Below are 18,974 nucleotides of genomic sequence, written 5' to 3'. Positions count from 1 at the left end.
CATTGTGGCCAGTGCATGCACCTCCAGTAGCACTATACATAGACCCTTCAGTAACCTCCACAGGGAAAGGAGTAAAAGTATGGTATACTAGACCTGGAAGGGACCCCCTTCCTGCTACAGTCCTATCACAGAACCAGTCTCTTGCATGCATCCTACCTGATGGACAAGATTTACCTATGTTGGTGGCATTAAAACATGTGTCTTATTGCCCCTAAAGTCTTTGTGGTTTGGGAACTTCCTCTGGCTTGAGGATGATTATAATTTTTGTTACCTGTATCAAAATCTTGTTGTGTCTTAATTTTTGTTATTATCTCTAAGTTATTGTTATCCTCTGTTGCTGTTGTGGAATCTGGTTACAGTGCTCCAGCTTTCTCGCACAGGGACCATTGCGGAAGATTGAAAGCATGTAGATTGTAAGGCGAGATTCCCAGACGGGTGGAGTGTGGTAAAATTGTAGTATTTCCAGAATAGCTTGCCTGGCTTTGGTACATCTGCATATCAACAGGTGCTCAGAGGTGTAAAGAAGTACGCTTTAGTGCATTTGCATCTTTCATCTCCGTATCAATGGGTAAATTACTTGGGCAACAGAGGGCTTATGGTACCTGAGAGGTGAGGGGGAGAGTCAGTGTGGTTGCTGTTGGAGCAGGAGGGAGAGATGGGCTGGACGGCAGTTTTGTAAGACCCTTTCACCCCAAAGAGCGTTTTGTGGTCAAATTCTTTGGTCACACTGAATCCATAGCGAATTTGCCCAGGCTGAAACCCATTAGCAAGACAGTTAGGCTTTGAACAATGCAATTGATTAATATATTCATTGTTCTTTTATGCTTTTGCCTTAAATTTTTACTTCTTTAGGGATCAAAGACATCTGAATACTCAGCTAACAAATGCTCCTGCCAAACCACCGTTGTAAAATGCAGTGGCACCAAAAATGCCAGAATCCATTTTTTACTATTTCAAGGGACCTACAAACATGCTAAGGAAAACAAATCTATGAACCAGTTTTATTTTTATTTGCATTTAACATGATTATACACATTCATGTGTCTAACATGATCTGCACTGTTACATTAAAAATACAGTACAATAACATTCAACATGAGGTACTTCATATTTATATTTTTTTCCTTCATAAATAATGCTGTAAGCTGCTAAATTCAAGCACTATGATGCACATGTGGCTAGTGTCTTGAATTAGCTGAGCTTATTTAAACACCTTAGGAAACAAAAAAGACAGTTCAGTGCAATAATTATGTAGAAATTAGATCATTTACTTAAATACTATATTAAGATATGCTTAAAGAATGTTACATTAGAACTGCTAGCCTAGTTATCCTTTATCCCTGGGAAGAACAATGACAAAGACTGCCAGAGACATTGGGAGAAGCATCTACAGAGTATTCTGTTTAATAAAGTTGTGTTTATACACTAACCTTGCCTGCCTTGTCAGAACAATGGTTGCTAGGTTTAAAAGCTACAAAATTGGAGATTATAAAATAAAATAAAGCAAGCACATTAGCCTTCCTTCCATGTTGTTGAAAATGTAGAAGGTAGAATGGGATTTAAAAAATACAATTTCTTATTCTAAATACAATTTTCAAATTTAACTCACAGCTCTTGGCACCAGTCCATCAGATAGTGCATGTGTCTTTTTTTGGAGTAATAGTAACTAACATAAAATTAGGCTCATCTACACCCAGTGCACAGCATCTCATATGGCCTGGCTTTCACCCCATGGCTCCCTCCACATGGAGGGCAGCTAACAGGAGCACGGGATGTGAGTGGTACTGAATGAAATCTTCACTCTAAGGTTATCATACCCACACCAACAAACTGATATGATGAAATCAGTGCTCAATTAAGTTTCTTCTCCTCTGGCTTAAAAATGAGTGCCTCTTAATCATGTGGAGAGTCTACCAATGTGCATAGTAGCTATGAGTTACTGAAATGTTTAAGCATACTTTTAAAAAAACAAAATCCTTTGTAGAATTATTTTTAAAATTGGAAATGTACCTTCATTTCATAGATGCTTTGCCAAAATGACTGTCATCTCCCTAGTAAGAAATAATTGTTAGATAATTTTGAAAAGTTGTTCTATGAGTGCTCATCTATATATAATCACGATAACAGCTTCTGGTCATCTATGCTAACAGACGCTAAGTAATGGCAAGGCTGATTAGAACATTTCCATCATCCAGTATTCTCCTCCATCAGGGAAGCCGGCCAAAAGCAATGAGCCCATTCTACAGGGGAAGAAGTGACCCAGAAGCACAGGAAGTCAAGGGCAGTCACTTACTGGGGCCTTGCTGGGGCCAGCAGGGGGACTGCTTCTGTCCCACCTTGTGCGGCCAGGCAGGGAGGAGACAATTCCTGAGTTGGCAAATGCACTTGCACGGGCAGGTCACCCACGCATACATAGCCACCCCAGGACTAACCCCTGGCTCCAGGCAAGCCTGCCTTAGGGCTTGCAGAGCAGGAGAAGGAGGCGGCCAAGGGCCACACTCTGGGTGGCGGGGAGCCATCTCAGGATCACACTGAGCAGAAGAGTTGCCCGGAAACACATGGATACTTCAGCTGGAAGTGAACATGTCGGACATCACCAGATCAGGGCACTGACCTCACAAGCCATCACGGAAGGAGACTTCTTGGGTGAGCTTTTCCCTCCTTTGACGTTATCCATGGACAAGTAAGAGCTGGATGTCATGCTGATGCAGAGAATACTACGTATCATCAAGTGTATTGCTCCAGACCATGTTTAAAAACCCCACAGGCATATATTGGCACTTTAAGATGGCCAGAGGCCAGATTCTAGCAGTCTAGGAATAGACATAATTAACTAAGATAGTATGTGGTCCAAGTAGATCAGTAGAGTATATTTCAGATTAAAAAAAGAAAATCAGTGAATAAAAGCATCTTTTTACATTAAAGTGTAGTGCTACAAAACTAATTATTATTCCATTTATCTAGAGAATTGTTTGGTCCTCTTTTCATGGGAAAAAGGGAATAGGAATTCTCTACAGTACAACTTTTGAAAACAAGCAAATGGTGGAGATCAGAAGCTAAGTGGGGAAGAAAAGAGTTTGAGTTTCTCAAACTGTGTTCTACTGTGCCATCAATTAACTGTACTGTAGGACTTCTTTAGGTTTCCTTTTTAGACTGTTTTAGCTTAAGTAGGCCTACAACTTTTTTCTAATGAAAAGATTTTATAATTTAGCTCCTTCTAAGAGAAGTGTTGAAAAGATTTTATAATTTAGCTCCTTCTAAGAGATGTGTGTATACTGTAATATTTTGTCTTCTAAACTAAAAGAATATAAATCTGCTTGTAGTAGAATTTATGGCCTAAACAAACACCCAATTTCCTACTTTCCTGTATTACATTGACACTTTGCAGTGTTTAATATTTAACAATCTTAGGAATTTAGGATTTAAGAAAAAGCAATGCCCAGAAATAAAATATTTAAAAGGAAATAAAATAAGAATTCAACATGACTGTTTACCTTCTCAATTATTACTTATTACAAAGCAAAGTTTCTTTCAAAATTGTACACTGAGGTTTATCTGTTACTTTTTTTCTGGGGGGGTAGAGGGGTTCTGTTTAAAAATAACTCTTGTCATTATTTTAGACTATTTATTTCTATTTGTCAAAATAAAGCCCTAAAGGGAATTCAAGGTGATCCAAAAATTTTCTTAAGAGGGACAAAACTGCGAGGTGGCTGGGGCAGCTGGAAAAGGGCACAAGTTCTCCCCAGGTATATGGATGTGGCTCTAAAACCACAAAGCCTGAATAAGAACTTGGCTCTTTTTAAGCATATAGTTAAAAGCTAAATGCTGCATTTCTGCCTGTACATAATTAAAAGCTTGAAAAAAATGAGAAACTGCCTATAGTTTCATTCATAACAAATTATCTGCACTGATCACATATCTGCAGATGAGCTAAGCATCAAGCAAGTAGGAACCAGATGTACACTCAGAGCTCACACTGCCTCGGGCATCACTTTTAGGCATAGAATATGAGTTCGGGGATCTGCCCTCCCTGCACCCCAGTGCCATTGGTGCTGTCTGAGGAACACTGAAACTGGACAGTCACTTTGCCACACTGAACTTCCGTCATGCCTTCCTGTCCAAAGTAGCTGAGTTCATTGCCATCCAGTATCACGCTCGCTGTGTAGAAGGTGTCTGGCTCGATCTGCACTGGGTACTCAAACCACACAGGGAAGGTGCTGCTGGAGCCATCCGAGAAGTACTTGCTCAAGTTCTGCCCCAGGACAACGCCCTGCCGCTTGAGTTCGATCTTGGCGCTGTACTCTGCAGAGCCACAGCTGGAGCCGTATAGCCCAAAACCAGCTATGAACACTCTCTTATCAACTGCAAACTGGATGCTGTCACAACGGCCCCGATAGCGCCACTGGTTGCTCCGATAGGCACACGACTGGAAACGGTGACAGCGCTGGGGGATAAGGCCCTTGCGGGCTTTACTCACAAACTGCAGCTCGGGCTTTTTGGATGCAGTGTACCAGAGGAAGATGTCGTTGGTCTCATTGAGAGTTAAAACTCCAGACTGAGCAGCACCATTTGCAAAATCATCCAGGGCCATTGTAGGTATGCGGATCAAGTAAAGCGCCTTCCCAAGGACCTTGCGCTTATTTTCAATGCTCAGAGCTAGGTCTTGCCGTTGGCATTCTACTTCAGCCCAGTTGAGAGCTGCCTCAAAAACCACAATTTCTTTGGCATTCAGAGTTTCCCTGCGGAGGATACTTTCTAGTGTCTGGAAGTCAATATCACAGAATCCCTCAGACTTGAGGGCTAACTCGGCCTGGGCATCGATCACCTCCCAGCATCTCTGGGTCAGGTCTGGCTCCTCAAACAGGCAGCTCTGGGAGAGGAGCACACAGGCATTCTTGGCGCTCAGGCTGGTCTCCAGGAAATTCACACAGGCTCTGGCGAGGTGAGGGACGATATACTTTTTGGCAGCATAAAGAGTGGCCAACACTGTGTCAGCAGCCAAGTCAATCTCATCACAGTAGATATATCTGAAAAAAAGCGCACAGCATGTGAGCGGAATGTTCACAAAATGAACATGTCCAGCAAGGAAAGATGCAACCACTGTCAAGTTAGTGCCAAGAAAATCATCTTATGTGACAATTGTTACAAAAATGATTAGGGATTAAAGAAACATCTGAAATAGGCTCATAAATGATTAATATTTCAACTCGTTAGGTACATTTGTATCAAGACATTTAACCTTGTGTTAGCATTCCAGCCTCTACTTTAGAAGCTTCATTCAATGTCTTCTCAAACAAACAAACAAAAAGACAAAGACACAGTAACTGAGGAAGAAGTACATTATCAGATATAGTTTCCGTTAAGGAAAAAAAAAAGCAAAATTCTATTACATCAAGGAATAATCTATGTTATTGGGGCTATCTATATACTTAAAAAATTTTTATACACTTAAAATTTTTCTGTACATTCAGCAAGAAGCATCTCTCTAATGCTACAATGTAATAAGCAATGACTGCATCTTGATGATTCTAACCAAGTATGACTTGGATTTTTCCTAAACAAAAATTAAATCCTGAGATTTTTTAAGTAGTTCCACATTCAATGGATTATCAAATATGGGCTTCAGTGCTATCTTCCAATTACCTTTACATAGAAGCCAATGCAGTCTCTGTCTCTAGCTTTTTCACTAAAACTCTATAAACTCTTTCCTCTCCCCCATACATGCCTTTGACCTTCAGAATTGAAGAAAATATGATCTCTAGATATATTTAATTAAAAGACAAAGTAAGAAAGCTTAAACATGCACTATTTCTGTTCTTCTGTTAAATATACCTATGTCAAGAGATAGAACACTTCTGAGTTGTTTTGTGGGGACTGTGGCAGTCTCTCAAAATGGTATGTAGAAGAGGAAATCATCTGCTGCTTTCTGATTGCTCAAGTTGACTAAGAGTCAGTGAGAACTACATACGGGTGAAAAATACATACTGGTAATGCTTAATTTTTAAATTTTTCTAGCTAACATGTTTACTTGCTGTGAAATTTCCCTTTAGTTATTACATTGCAACTTAATGAAACACACATCACAAGAAATTAGCAATGGCATCTTTAAGAAAGTAAAAAAACACCAGGAGACGGCAGTAAGAAAAATGTCTCTGATCACAGATGGAGCCCACATGTCTGCTCTCAGGAAGCCCATCCTCTTCTCTGACAGGACAAGCCATCTACCACATAGGTAAAACACTTGCAGCTTAGTGATGCTCTGACCAGAGAACCAGGACTGCGGAGGACTCTAGAGCATGGTCAGCACTTTGTAGCTCTTACCTGCAACTGTCAAGTGAGCAGTCTTCCCTTTTTCTTGACAGCCCCCTTTCCAGGAATACTTTTCACAATGCAGGAGTGAGGAAAACCTGGCCTCCACTATCCCTGGCGACAATGTGGTATGGATCAATGATGGCATGGCAGCAAATGGCACCTTACTACATTCTGACTCTTACGACTTTATGTGAACTGCATGTACAATATTTAAAAGCTGTTATCAAGATATATTCTAGGCAATACATTTATAAGAAAGATGGTTGCCCAACGATGAATCAAATGACTTAGGCGAAATATAACTCTTTGTGATTCTATTTTCCTACTTGTGTATGTATCTGTAATGACAACATACTCTATTCAAATGCAGTGAAGTCAAAATGAATGCAATACGAGTGTTAGCATTCTCCTCTGCAACAGATAATATCAAATATACAAAGCTGACTTGACTGGCAAAAGACAGAAACAAACACGAAAACCCTTGTAGGTAAAATTGGTTTCTGTACATAGATCTCTAAAGGATTACAAAGGTCACAAATTTGTTGGTTGGTTTAAAGTGCTGGATTAGTTTACCTTTTGGTACTTCATAGGCTCACTTGCCTTTAATTTCCTCTCTCACTGTGAAAGTTCTAGTCAGCAGCTATTAGATTTCAAAATTGTAATACAAATAGAGAATTGAATACTTTTAAGTTCTAGAACTAACCATGTTACTTATTTTTTAGTTGACAGCAGATAATATATAGCAACATTTATCCACTTGTGGGATATTACTGTCCAACTTGACCCAGTGAATAATGTTTTTCAACATACCTTATATTTATTCCAGGGAACCAAAATCTCTACAGTAGCAGGAACCCTGAACTGATATACTTGGTGTGCTAGAATTAGGTTTTAACAAATATATATGTATGTGTGTATAAAACACATACATATGTATTATACATAAATGTTATTGAATCATCATTGGATTTTAATCACATGGTAGACTATCCCAATGTCTAGCACCAGCACATGTCAAAAAAGCAGGTTCTGTTTACCTAGTCAACTTGTATTAGATTCTGAAAAAGACCCTTGAGATATAAAACTAATTTTTTAATAAATATATCTTATAGCTTTACATTTCTGTATCTCTCAAGTTTTTCTGTATAAATTTACATAGAACCACAGAAAGCTATTCATCTCTCAAAAATTTCTCCTCTACTACCAAATGCAAATGCTTCCTACCCCTTGAGAAATGGTATCTGATTTAATGTTAAGGGTATGTGTGTGTATGTGTGCAAACATAAGATTATTTCAAGAGATAGTAAGTTTTACACTTGCTGATAGGAAACAACTCCTAGAAAATTTAGAAATCTCTTAAAGTGGTGGTATCTAAACAAGGTATATAATTTCCAGAATTGTGAAGCAAAAAATTTAATCTGTGTCTTTAAAGACTTCTTCAGACAATGCTTTCAGAGAGAACACGCTCTATTGAGATAATACCAGACAGATTACACCAGAAAGTCATTTTTCTTTAATTGTAAGTCGTTAAAAAATAAAATCACTATACATGCCACTTGGCCCCAAATCCCATGCCAAGACATGAATATAAAGGCTGCACCATTTCACATGCTTTCCACTAAGATGTTTCTCCAAAAAAATTTACAGAGTAAGCAGCACCCTCTTTCTTCATCAGAGTCTCCCTTTTCTGTTACACAGAACTTGTATTTAACTGTGAAACCAGCAGAGTACAAATACAGCATAAACAAACTCTTTGCAAACATATGAATGACGCTTACTTCAGCATTGCGAGAAAAGCAGCAGGCTCGACATCTGGTATACGGATTTCATCTTTGTCCTCAGCAAGTTCTCCGTAAAACATTGCATGGAATACAGAGCTTCCAACAGCTAAAACATACTGTGGAGAAAGGGAAATCTTATTTCATGCACTAAACTGAAAGTGTTTTTAGCAAATCAATTCAGAGAAATAACTCAGCAATTAGGTTTAGTGGATGCGAAGCATCTAAACCCCACTCTTTTGCCAAAGCCAAAGGACAGACTCTTGCTATGAAAGCTTAAGATAGATGTTCACACAAACCAGCCTCTACGAGGCTAACTCGCTCAAGGTTTTAAGAGATAAATGTACAAGTTCCTTCTTTATAAAACAGATAAATAGAACAAAAGCTTAGCTAACTGATTTCTGGAGAAGAGTAAACATACAACTTTCCTAACCTGTCACAACAACTTCCCATGACTGGAGAGTTAAGAGGGCACATTTTTGTGTGGGCTCTAAAACAGGGTAGAAGGGGACAAAGAAAAAAATTAAGCGTGGCGAAAGCTCTTTGGAGGGGCCTGCTTTCTCCGTGGTGGGGAGAAACTTGCACTGCTTGCCGTTGGCAAGCTGCCCACCCCAACCAAGTTGCAGGCTTCTGGAGAGGGTCTCTCTTTGTAGGTCTCAGGACTAAGCTGGTAATGCAGCTGTTGCTTACTTTGTGTCCTGGCAACCGCTGAGTCCCACCTGGTGGCCCGACCACAAAATGTACATCTGCCATCAAGTCATTATTGAACATCACCGCATTTCTATAAACAGAGGCAATTCATTAATTCACAGCAGCCAATATTTTTAATACCCCCTCCCACACATACAAAACCCATAAAAGATTCCCAAGCTAAGTAACAGTTTAATAACTTCAGGATAAAGCTACAAATAGAGATTCCAACTAACCGACTGTGTTTGGAATCACTGCACACAAAAAAAGTAAGTTAAAAAAAAAGAAAGTTATCCAAACTTTTCATTAGGACATAAATAGAAGGTTGCTATCTACTACGGCCCACAGACACAACTCTGTCACTTCATGTTACAGCCTGCAAAAACATTTTTATCTAAGAGGAAAACAGCTGTACTGCTTTGGGGAAGATACAAGGCAGTTTTCCATACCAATAAAGCTTCTGGGAAAAGAGGAAACAGATTTATTTTAAAACACATTACAGACTATGCAAAAGCAGAAACTTCAACACAGGAAAACTTTTAAAGCCAGTGTGCTGGCCGGGCACTTACCTTTCCCGGATGGTAGGATAAAGACCCTGCCAGTTGGGGGCCGGGAGAAGATTGTTGTTACTGAGGTTCTGCTGGTGGTACTGATGGACAGCGGTGCTGCCCGGGGTGGCTGGCTTTTTCCGAGGGAATATGTCAGCAGCCATCTTCTTCTTCTTTTTAGTCTTCAAGGTGATTATTTCGTAACAAACTGGGGGCAACTTGCCGCTGTTGCTGCTGCTGCTGGTATTTGCTTTCTTTGAGCTTTTCTTGGACCTGTTCTTTACTGTCTCTGGAAGCATCAAGAAGAAGGTGAGACATTTCATGTTCTTTTCCTGGTCATCTACCATGAGTACTGTGTGTCTTTCTTTGCAGACAGATATCCCAAATTGGTGCAAACCTCAAGGGAAAGAGGCAGGCACGAGCTAAGATGTTAACAGAAACTAACAAGCTGATATTTTGCTTCTTTTCTCAGCCAGGCAAGGTGACCTTTTCACTATGTTGAATAGAAACTGGCTTTAAGTTTTATCCAGTACTGGGTCTGTTAAATACATCCCCATCATGATTCCTGTTTGTCTCTTATTCACTCATAAGAATAACTCAGTTTCCTAGATCACCTGAAAATGCTACTCTGAGCGAAGATGACAGGCAGGGAACCGGAGCACTTGTTTTCTGAATTAGGTTAGCAAGATGTGCTGGAGCTGTGCGAGTCTGTTCAACCGGCTGAAGTTGTGTGCTGAATGGATAGGAGGAGAGCAGGTTTTACAGCCCTGCAGATGGAGTCAGACAGCCAGAGCTTGGAGCCAATAGCTGAAGTCACCAATCATGATTGGACCAAGTAAAACAGTGACACCTATTGTAACGTGCACGGTTCTGATATTAAAGGAACAGCAGTCGCATTCTCTTGTCTACTATATGATTGTATATAGAAATAAGATAAACAACCTATGAGAGATATTTGAAAACAGGAAGGGAAGAGTTTGTGCCCACAGATTTTTCTTCAGTAGTTGTACATTTTAATTTCACCAGTTAAACAAGCAGAAACAATTAACAAAGGCTATTACTACAACTCTATATTTCTAGTAAAATCTTTACCATGGCAGCATTTAGTTTGAAATATTTCAAGTAAATCCTCCATTCTACCACCTAAGAGAGTTTATTAATAGCACAACTGTACTATACACATTCCTTACAGCTTAAAGGGAAAGGATTTTTTTTTCAGTCTCTGAATATGAGTTTAATCTAGTCCAAAACAAGAGAGATGAGGTCATTTGTTCACTTTACCTCCCAATGTTTTCTAGCTCCTATAATGATATTTGACAGGAATCCAGATCACAAAATACTGTTAGAGTAAGATTATACCAGCAGGCTTAGCTGCACTGAAACATAAGATAAATTCTAGATATAAAAATTAGATTCAAATGGGACAAATCTGGTAATCAGTGTTTAAAGGTTGTAATTCACTAAAAATAGGTCAGGTGGGGCCCTATTCAGGATCTCAAAACCTAACATAAATGTTTTGGCTACATTTAGCCTTGCCATAATTTTAAAGAATATAATCCACAACTTCCAACACAAAACCAATAACAAGGCTATTCAAATGATAAATGTTCTGATGTTGCATAGTTAAAATGCAAACAGGTTCCCTCTGCTTTGAGTCAGAAGAATACAAACTACTATGTGGTTTCATAGATGTGAATCCTCCAACAATTTGTAGCTTTGTTGAGTAAGGAAAAAACAAAAACACCTGCTGTAGGTTCCACACATGCTTATTTATTTCTCAAGAGGGACTAATGAGGAGATTTAATCTCCCCTCTCTATTTGAATTACTCTCATTTGTGGAAAGTGCAGCAGCCATTTGCCACCCCCCACCTAATGCACCTTCGTGATACAGCCCTGCACACAACAAATAGGGCTTTGACTGTTATTATTACAAAACATCTACTGAAGATAACACACCAGAAATCAGACTTTAAATCCCTGGGACCTTACATCACTACACCAAACCAAGGAATAGCCTCTTTATTGTCATCATTACTACTAAAACTGTTTGCAAAGTCACTGCAAGGAAGGTTGAACGTGGGAGAACCAAGGTCTTTGGCACGAGGTTATTCACCCCCATTTTGGATGGATGCTAGAGTGCTGATTTAGTAAATTACCCTGTTCCCATCACAGGGCTCCTATACACACAGAAGCACACACTTCAATATGGCCTTCAAACAGACTTAATACAATGAGAGAGCTCTAGAAACTAGTTTCAGAAAGCACATGATGAAAACATGAAGAAAGAACAAATGAGTTCCTATCTGACTGAATATTCAGGACATGATTAAAACCAAAGGATTTCTCTCCTGTTCAATTGCTACTCAGCATCCTGACCACTACCCTCCTAAGAAAGCCCCCATGATAGGAGGGTCCTTCTGACAGGGATTTATCCCATATATACCTGGCTTTCAGATCAGAGAGTAATCAATTAGAGTGGAATGGGAAACAAGCTGCTTTCAGACAACCATACTAATAACTGGCCACTGGACAAACAAAATAGAAGAAAAAGAATAAAAAGTACACACAAGAACTTAGAAGGCTTTGTGGTTTTTATTCATTCTGCATATTGTGGGTAGTTTGTGAGAAATAAACGGGTTTTAAACTTTATTTCTCCCTTTGACTGATTTTGGTTTTTAGAGGTATTTTGTCACGGGATTTCCTTTCCCCGGACTTACAATTGGCATAGTTGGCAGGATTCCTGTGAACCTGAAATCTGTCATAATGGGTGCGACCTTAGGGAGGGCCGCCCCTAGAAATGATGGGGAGAAGCGGCGCTCGTGCTGAGGGACATGTGCCCACACTTGTGTGGTGGTGGAGGTGCCACCACCGCTGCTGGCTGTGTCTACCCCGGCCTGTGGCCTGAGCCTAAGGCTACTGCTTCTGCCACTGCTGCTGCTCTTGCTGCCCGCCGGAGCCTGGCCACAACTATGGAAAGGAGCAGAGGTCCAGGTCACCTTGATAGAGAAGCAACTGGCTGCTGTGTACCACACCTTGCTGGCTACAGAGCCCATCGCTGGAACAGCTCCGACCAAGGTAACAACCTCCTATTCCATCGCGGGATGGGTGCAAGATTGTACCCAAAGGCCATGGAGTGGTGTGGCACAGATACCTACAGTATATCATGTGACTGTCCACTTGCCTTTGGCATCCCCCGGGAATGATGAAGCAGACGACACACTGGCCCAGATGCTCTGGCTAGAAGGAAAGCCTGCCTCTGATGTGGCCCAATGGCTGCATCAGTGTTTGTTGCACGTGGGGCAAAAGACAATGTGGGTCTGTTGGTGGGGCTTGCCTTCACCTTTGAAGAAGTCACAGAGCCCGGAAGGAGTGCCCTGCACATTGTACAGATCAGCAAACGACCAAGAGGGGCCTAGAGCCTCTCTCTGCAGCCTATGATCAGTCGCTGGTTACTGAGAGCAATTGAGGTACCCACTTTATTGGACATGTGTTGCAAGGATGGGTGCAGCAATTAGGAGTAAAATGGATGTGGCCCTGGACATTTCATCACATGGATCGGCAATGGCTGGCTCTTCTGGCACCTTGGGGAAAGGCCTGGAAGATGGCCTTCTGTGTATTCCTGTAATAACAGCAAATTGGCCCCAGACAATCATGGTTATTTGGTTCTACGGTCTTTGTGTCCTGGATGTGCCCCCTGGCTGCAGCTGCCACATGATGGCTGGAATGCACGAGCTTTGGACTTAATCTGCATGGGACTTTGAACCTAGCTGAACCCTCTGGCTTGAGAATTATGATTGTGTTGCTGTTGTCAAGAAAATAATGTTTAAAGAGAGGCTTGACTTTGTCTAATGTTTGGTAAAAATTTTGTGAGCAATCTAGCATGACTGTTAGGAATGAGTAAATAAGTGTAGAAACGTATTTTTGTGCTTAGGGAGAGATTGTGCTGTGAAGGAACCTAGCTGAATCCTCTGGCTTGAGAATTATGATTGTGTTGCTGTTGTCAAAAAAATAACGTTTAAACAGAGGCTTGAATTTGTCCAATATTTGGTAAAAGTTTTGTGAGCAATCTAACATGATTGTTAAGAATGAGTAAACAAGTGTAGAAACGCATTTTTTGCTTAGTGAGAGATTGTGTTGTAAAGTACATTTACTTAATCTGCATAGGCTGAATCCTCTGGCTTGAGGATTATCAAGATTTTATTGCTGTTGCTATTGCATGTTACTAGATTGGTCAGAAGAGGGGGATCGAGTAAATTGTAAGGCGAGATTTCTGGAAGGGTGGATTGTGGGTAAAATTGAAACATTTCCAGAATATCTCGCCTGGCTTTAGTATATCTGCATATCAATAGGCATTCAGAGGTGGAAAGAAGTATGGCTTTAGTGCATTTGCATCTTTCCTCAGGGGTGGAGAAGTTCATCTCCATATCAATGGGTGATTACCTGGGCAACAGAGGGCTTATCTGTACCTGAGAGGTGAGGGGGAGGGCCAGCATGGTTGCTGCTGGAGCAGAGAGGAAAGATGACCTGGGACTGCAGTTTGTGAGAAATAAACAGGTTTTAAACTTTGTTTCTCCCTTTGACTGATTTTGGATTTTAGAGGTATTTTGTCCCAGGATTTCCTTTCCCCAGACTTAACAATATTTTCAACATCCTTTATGAGAAAGGCTTCCACAAACACTACACTTACGCCACTAAAATAAAGGAAAAGAGTGCACATAATAGTTTAAGAAAGAAAATTATACTTTAGGTAATGTTCTTTCGGAAATTAAAGGTTTCAATTATTTGGAAAATTACGTTTAGTGGAAAAGCTTGGGGAATGCACTCCTTAAATGAAGTAGTACTGAGTCTGACTCACCTAGAACAGGGCTGTAAAGAGGGGCATTATTACTCATGGATGTGGAGAGAGATATGAGCATGGCTGTTTTAAACCACAAAAGTAATCCCATTAAAAAAAATAGGAACAGCATTTTAATTTTTATAGCCAATTTGAAAAGCATGAAAATGTTAATAAAATCGAGCCAATGGAAAGCTTGAGAGATGCCTTTTCATACCATGGTAACAAGGCAGGTAGTAATACGAGGTCCTTGCTACTCGAAGTGTGGTTCAGATGCAGCAGCATCTCCTGGAAACCTATTAGAAACTCAGAATCTCAGCCACACTCTGGATCAGAATCTGCATTTTAAGAAGACTCCCCAGGTAATCTGTATGATTCAAGTTTAAGAAAACCTCATACAGATTAAACTAAGGGATGTTACAGCATCTTCCCAATGGTCCAGGATCAACATCTGGTACCACATTTTGCTTTTAATTGTCAAGTGACTGGAGAAATAAGTCAAAATAATTAAATTTGGTTTAGACATAGAACTTCACCTTCATGTCTTGCTCTGAAATTCTTCTGATCAGGCCCTAAATTCTAGGAGTCAGGTATGTATACAGTCAACTGAGAGGCCACAAAATATTTTTTTAATTCTCTGGAAAAGAAGCTAAAGGTCAATTATTTTAAGGGATGATTACTAAGTATTAGTGAAAAATGAAGGTTTAAAAAATGGCAAGTGTGAAACAGATGAACCACTTTATATTTTTAAATAATCTACTTCATAATTCTGTTTCAAAACATTAAGACTGTGGCACAGCAAAATTAGCAATCAAGTAATCTGGTTCAATCCTGGTTCAGCCACCAAAAATTAAAGTGTGTGTGTTGCGGGGAGGGGGTCCTGAACAAACCCTTTAGATTTTTAGGGCCTCAGTTTTTTCAGCCACAAAATGAAGAGGTTCGTTTAGAATAGATGAGTGTTTCTCAATCTCTACCCTCAATCCACAGTAAGAAATGAATTGTATAGTCAGACCCAGTACTAACATACACACACACACACACACACATGCACATGGAAGTTAATAAAACAAAACTTACTCTTAGCATGATATACTCTGACATTCTGTTTTATTCTTTTTTTTTTAATTTTCTTAATGTTGGTCCTGATTCATTCCATTGATTTCATGACCATAGCCTAAGTAATATGGGCCTAGATTATTTCTGAGGGCTTTTAAGGTTTAACATTACAGGGTTCTTTGCTATCAAGAATTTGGACTAAGGGCCACACCAGATAAGAAGCAAGGATGCATCAACCTAATGGAGCCCATAAAACCCTCAAATTGCACACAGAATTGAGTGTGCATTTATCTCTCTGGAAAGAGAAGCCACAGCTGTGATCTGTCTTTCAGAGTAATCCATGATCCAGAACACAATAAAATGTTATGAAAATCTAAGATTGATTTGAATATACAAATATTCCTATCACTGTATTCTCTGCTTTCATTTATATAATCTATGTCATTAAATACAAATTATGGCTTCTTTTTCCCCTTGAAATTAAATAGTTAAAACCTCATCTATTCAGTCTGTAACCCAGAAACATCACCCTCTGGGTTGAAGGGTAATAAAGGATGCCAGTCTGATATCTATTGTCAAATTTCACCTCTTAAGTTTCTAACTATCAGTGTATCACTTGTTCCTACATCTGCTTAATTTTAAAGCTGTTAGAAGACATGCTTAATCTGCCCTAATGAAGTAAATAGATCAAGAAACCCATCAATCTTTCAAGAAAAGTGCATACAGGTATCCCCCACTTTCTCAAAAGTCTGGATTAGGCCACTTCACTTGAAAGACCTATATGGGCCCCTGTTTTCACTAAGCAAAAGAGATCAAAAGAGTATTTTCACTTTTATGAAAAAAGGTGAAAAATGAAAACAGCATTCAGCATTGATTTTGTGGCGAGCTGTTGTACAGGCAGTGGGCAGCCTGAGGAGGGAGAGTGGCCCCACGGAGCTCCTTCCCCAGGAACCACACTCTTCATCTCGGTTATCAAGCCACCAGAGCTTTGAATTGAGTCTGTGAGCATCTGTGCTTTACCTCAATTTGTTTTGGGCATCCGTTATCAAGATGTGTCCTATGGTACCAGGAAGCCTAAGAGAGGTTATTTTTTGGGTCTGGAAATGCTAAAAAATTTTCCCATATAAATAGTTTTTTCACTTCAACTCACAAAAGGTTTCATAGGAACCCTACTCTCAGATACCAGGGCAAATCTGTATTCTCAAAATATGGCATAATGACTATGCGTTGCATCAGGTATTGGGCATACAATGTGAACAAGATTAATCAAGAAGCTTAAAAGATTTGCTAACAGTGGGTTTTGGATGATTTTTGTAATTTTCCAGAAAGTTCAGTTACTTTTACCTCTTTTCATTCAATTCCCAATAATAACAAAATTAGCAACAGAATTTAAGCTCACCTATACAATCCTCTTCTCTACTGGAAGGTTGGCCAGACACCCTTTATTTAGTACAATATTGTATATTCAGTTTGGGGGCTTGAATGAGGCTTGGAACAGAAAGGGACTCTAGAGATCTTTAATGCAACTTACCCTTCAATAAGGTAAATAGATGTCCAGAAGATTAAGAGATTTGTGGAAGGTCCACAGTTAAGCAGTGGAGCAATGTTTGGACTGGAGTGCCAATTTCCTGCTTGCCTAATTTTGTCTGTTCCATTCGCTGTGATTTTCCTCCACAGTAATTACTCATATCTTTATATAATGCTTTATCCTCATATTTATAATCAACTTTAAAAGAAAAATACGCACAAAATCAGACATGAAAACCATGAGCATATATATACTCTGCACCGTGCAGGAAGAATGCTAGAAGGTGACTTTTTGGAAAGAAATGGAGAGGAGCTGTAATGGGAAGGAACACACATGCCTAACAGTCATGTGGAAACTGCTCAAAAACAGAAGAGGCTTTCCAGGTAAAATGAAAGTTAGAAAAACCAGCCATTCCTGGTTAACACCAACAAATCCCATGTCAATGACCAACAGTGCTGGCAACTTTTGTTTAACTTGTTCTAAGTCTGGACTCTTTGTCTGGACTTGTACTTGGTTTACTATAGACACCTGAACAGTACAGCTGTGACGTTAACTGAGATTTAAACGAGGTAGGGTGGACAGAAGAAATGAGTATCACTGCCAGAAATTTTGAGAAAAAGAGGAGAGTAATTTAACCTGGTAAGTCAAGAAGGAATAGCGTTCTTTTATGGCTTATTTTTCTCTCCAATACTGAGCAAAAGTTGTGCTTGTGATTTGGGAGGTAAAAAAGATAAGCAAGAAAATGTTGACAGTCCCAAAGAATAGCAGCAGCTCCTGGAAAACAGACTCTATGCTTTCTAAATTTGGAAATAAACATGGAGTCAAGCACTGGCAGCATGGTACAGTGAAAAGAATAAGAGCCAACAAGTGGCCTTGAGTTTTGGTGGTCCTTAGTATTTGTGGGCCTCATTCTCCTCATCCGCCAAATGGGTAATTAAACCCCCCTCATCCCTCTCAGGAGTATTGTGAAGGCAAGATTACATGTTTGTGAAAAGACTTGGATAAAAGTTGACACTGCAAAGGTAAGCTTTCACTATCAGTAACAATGGTACACAAAGTAGGAAACATTTGTGATATAATCTTCCAAAATATGAAAACCCAAAGATTAATCTTGCTCTCCTGTAATCTTTCAGGCTTCATAGCTACTGACATTTTATCATCTGTAGGCTTGTTCCAGCTCTACCCATGGACCAAGGCAGGTCCTAGATTTCTGTGGATCTTGCTTGGGTTTTGCAGATAAGGTTACATAATTAAGATCTGTGTTATACAGTATGTTCAGGTACCCACCTAGAGGCTGCACCTACACCTGGAGCCTACACTCCAGGCTGGGTTGTCAATGGACTTCAAACTTCCATATGACCATATGTTGGCAAAAGTGCTGCTATACCTGCTTCCTCAGAGAGCCCCAAGCTGTGGGTAGTCCGTCTACAGGCCCCCAGCAGTGTCTACAGAGGCAACTCAATTTGGCCTCTCTCAGCATGCACCCAGTTTGAATTCTAGCACCCAGGGCAGTAACTAAGACAAGGATTTGGGCAAAGCATACCTCAGTCTGCCTGAAAGGATGAGGAATGTAGTTTCACTAAATCATTTCCTTGTCACTACATAGAGCTCCAGTTAACCTTAAATTCTACTTTAAACTTGGAAAAACACTCAATAGTATAATGTGGCAATTCTTTGAAGGCAGAAACAATGATTCTTTGGAAAAATTCCATATGGTGTTTAACATATTTGTTAATTACAGCTGTGTCTGTGTGTACGTTGTTTAGAATACTAAATAACTCATCTAAATCCCAAATGACTCTTGATTATATGTTAAGTGATCTTGAAAAGGAATAGTATATAAAAATTATCATAGGAGGTATTTTAAAGATAGCTACTTAAAGGAATATACTGCTAAGAGTACTGTAAACTTGAAGATACTTGAGTAAACAAAGTAATCAATGGTTAATCTTTATATACTCTAGATGACTGTCTAGTAAATTTCCTCATGTGTAAAAGTGTCGATTACATAATCTCTTTTATCTTTTCCAATTCTAGATTTCTAGGATTAAAGAATCTGCATGTTCAGCAGAAAAGATAAAATAGTTTCTTTACATTTTAATACTGTGATTGTGACCAATGCTCAACTAAAACTTTATGTGTATATATAAATATGCCATATTTTATTGATTGTAAGACTGACCCTCCTCCCCTTTAACATCTGAAATTGGGTTGTACCTTATAACCGA

At 39.6% G+C, this 18,974-nt stretch overlaps 1 protein-coding gene across 4 annotated transcripts in view; it reads right to left on the bottom strand.

Moving 5' to 3' along the window:
- Positions 1-987: 987 nt before the first annotated feature.
- The window catches only part of BTBD3 (BTB domain containing 3), a 33,428-nt gene continuing 15,441 nt past the window's right edge, over positions 988-18,974 (bottom strand). For 2 of the 4 annotated variants that reach the window (XM_017672843.3, XM_017672841.3), the window contains 4 exons: positions 9,350-9,617; positions 8,781-8,871; positions 8,091-8,209; positions 988-5,027 (listed from right to left, as the gene is read on the bottom strand). In XM_017672843.3, coding sequence (XP_017528332.1) covers positions 3,995-5,027; positions 8,091-8,209; positions 8,781-8,871; positions 9,350-9,492 — 1,386 coding nt within the window. In that variant the 5' untranslated portion in view covers positions 9,493-9,617 and the 3' untranslated portion in view covers positions 988-3,994. Of the gene's footprint in view, positions 5,028-8,090; positions 8,210-8,780; positions 8,872-9,349; positions 16,682-16,749; positions 18,519-18,974 lie in introns of those variants that run through there. The other 2 variants (XM_037022438.2, XM_017672842.3) reach the window with 2 other exon arrangements.

This window comes from Manis javanica, chromosome 5 (genome assembly GCF_040802235.1).
Source record: "Manis javanica isolate MJ-LG chromosome 5, MJ_LKY, whole genome shotgun sequence".
In the NCBI taxonomy this organism is placed as follows: domain Eukaryota; kingdom Metazoa; phylum Chordata; class Mammalia; order Pholidota; family Manidae; genus Manis; species Manis javanica.
This window is presented reverse-complemented; position numbering and strand designations above follow the sequence as displayed.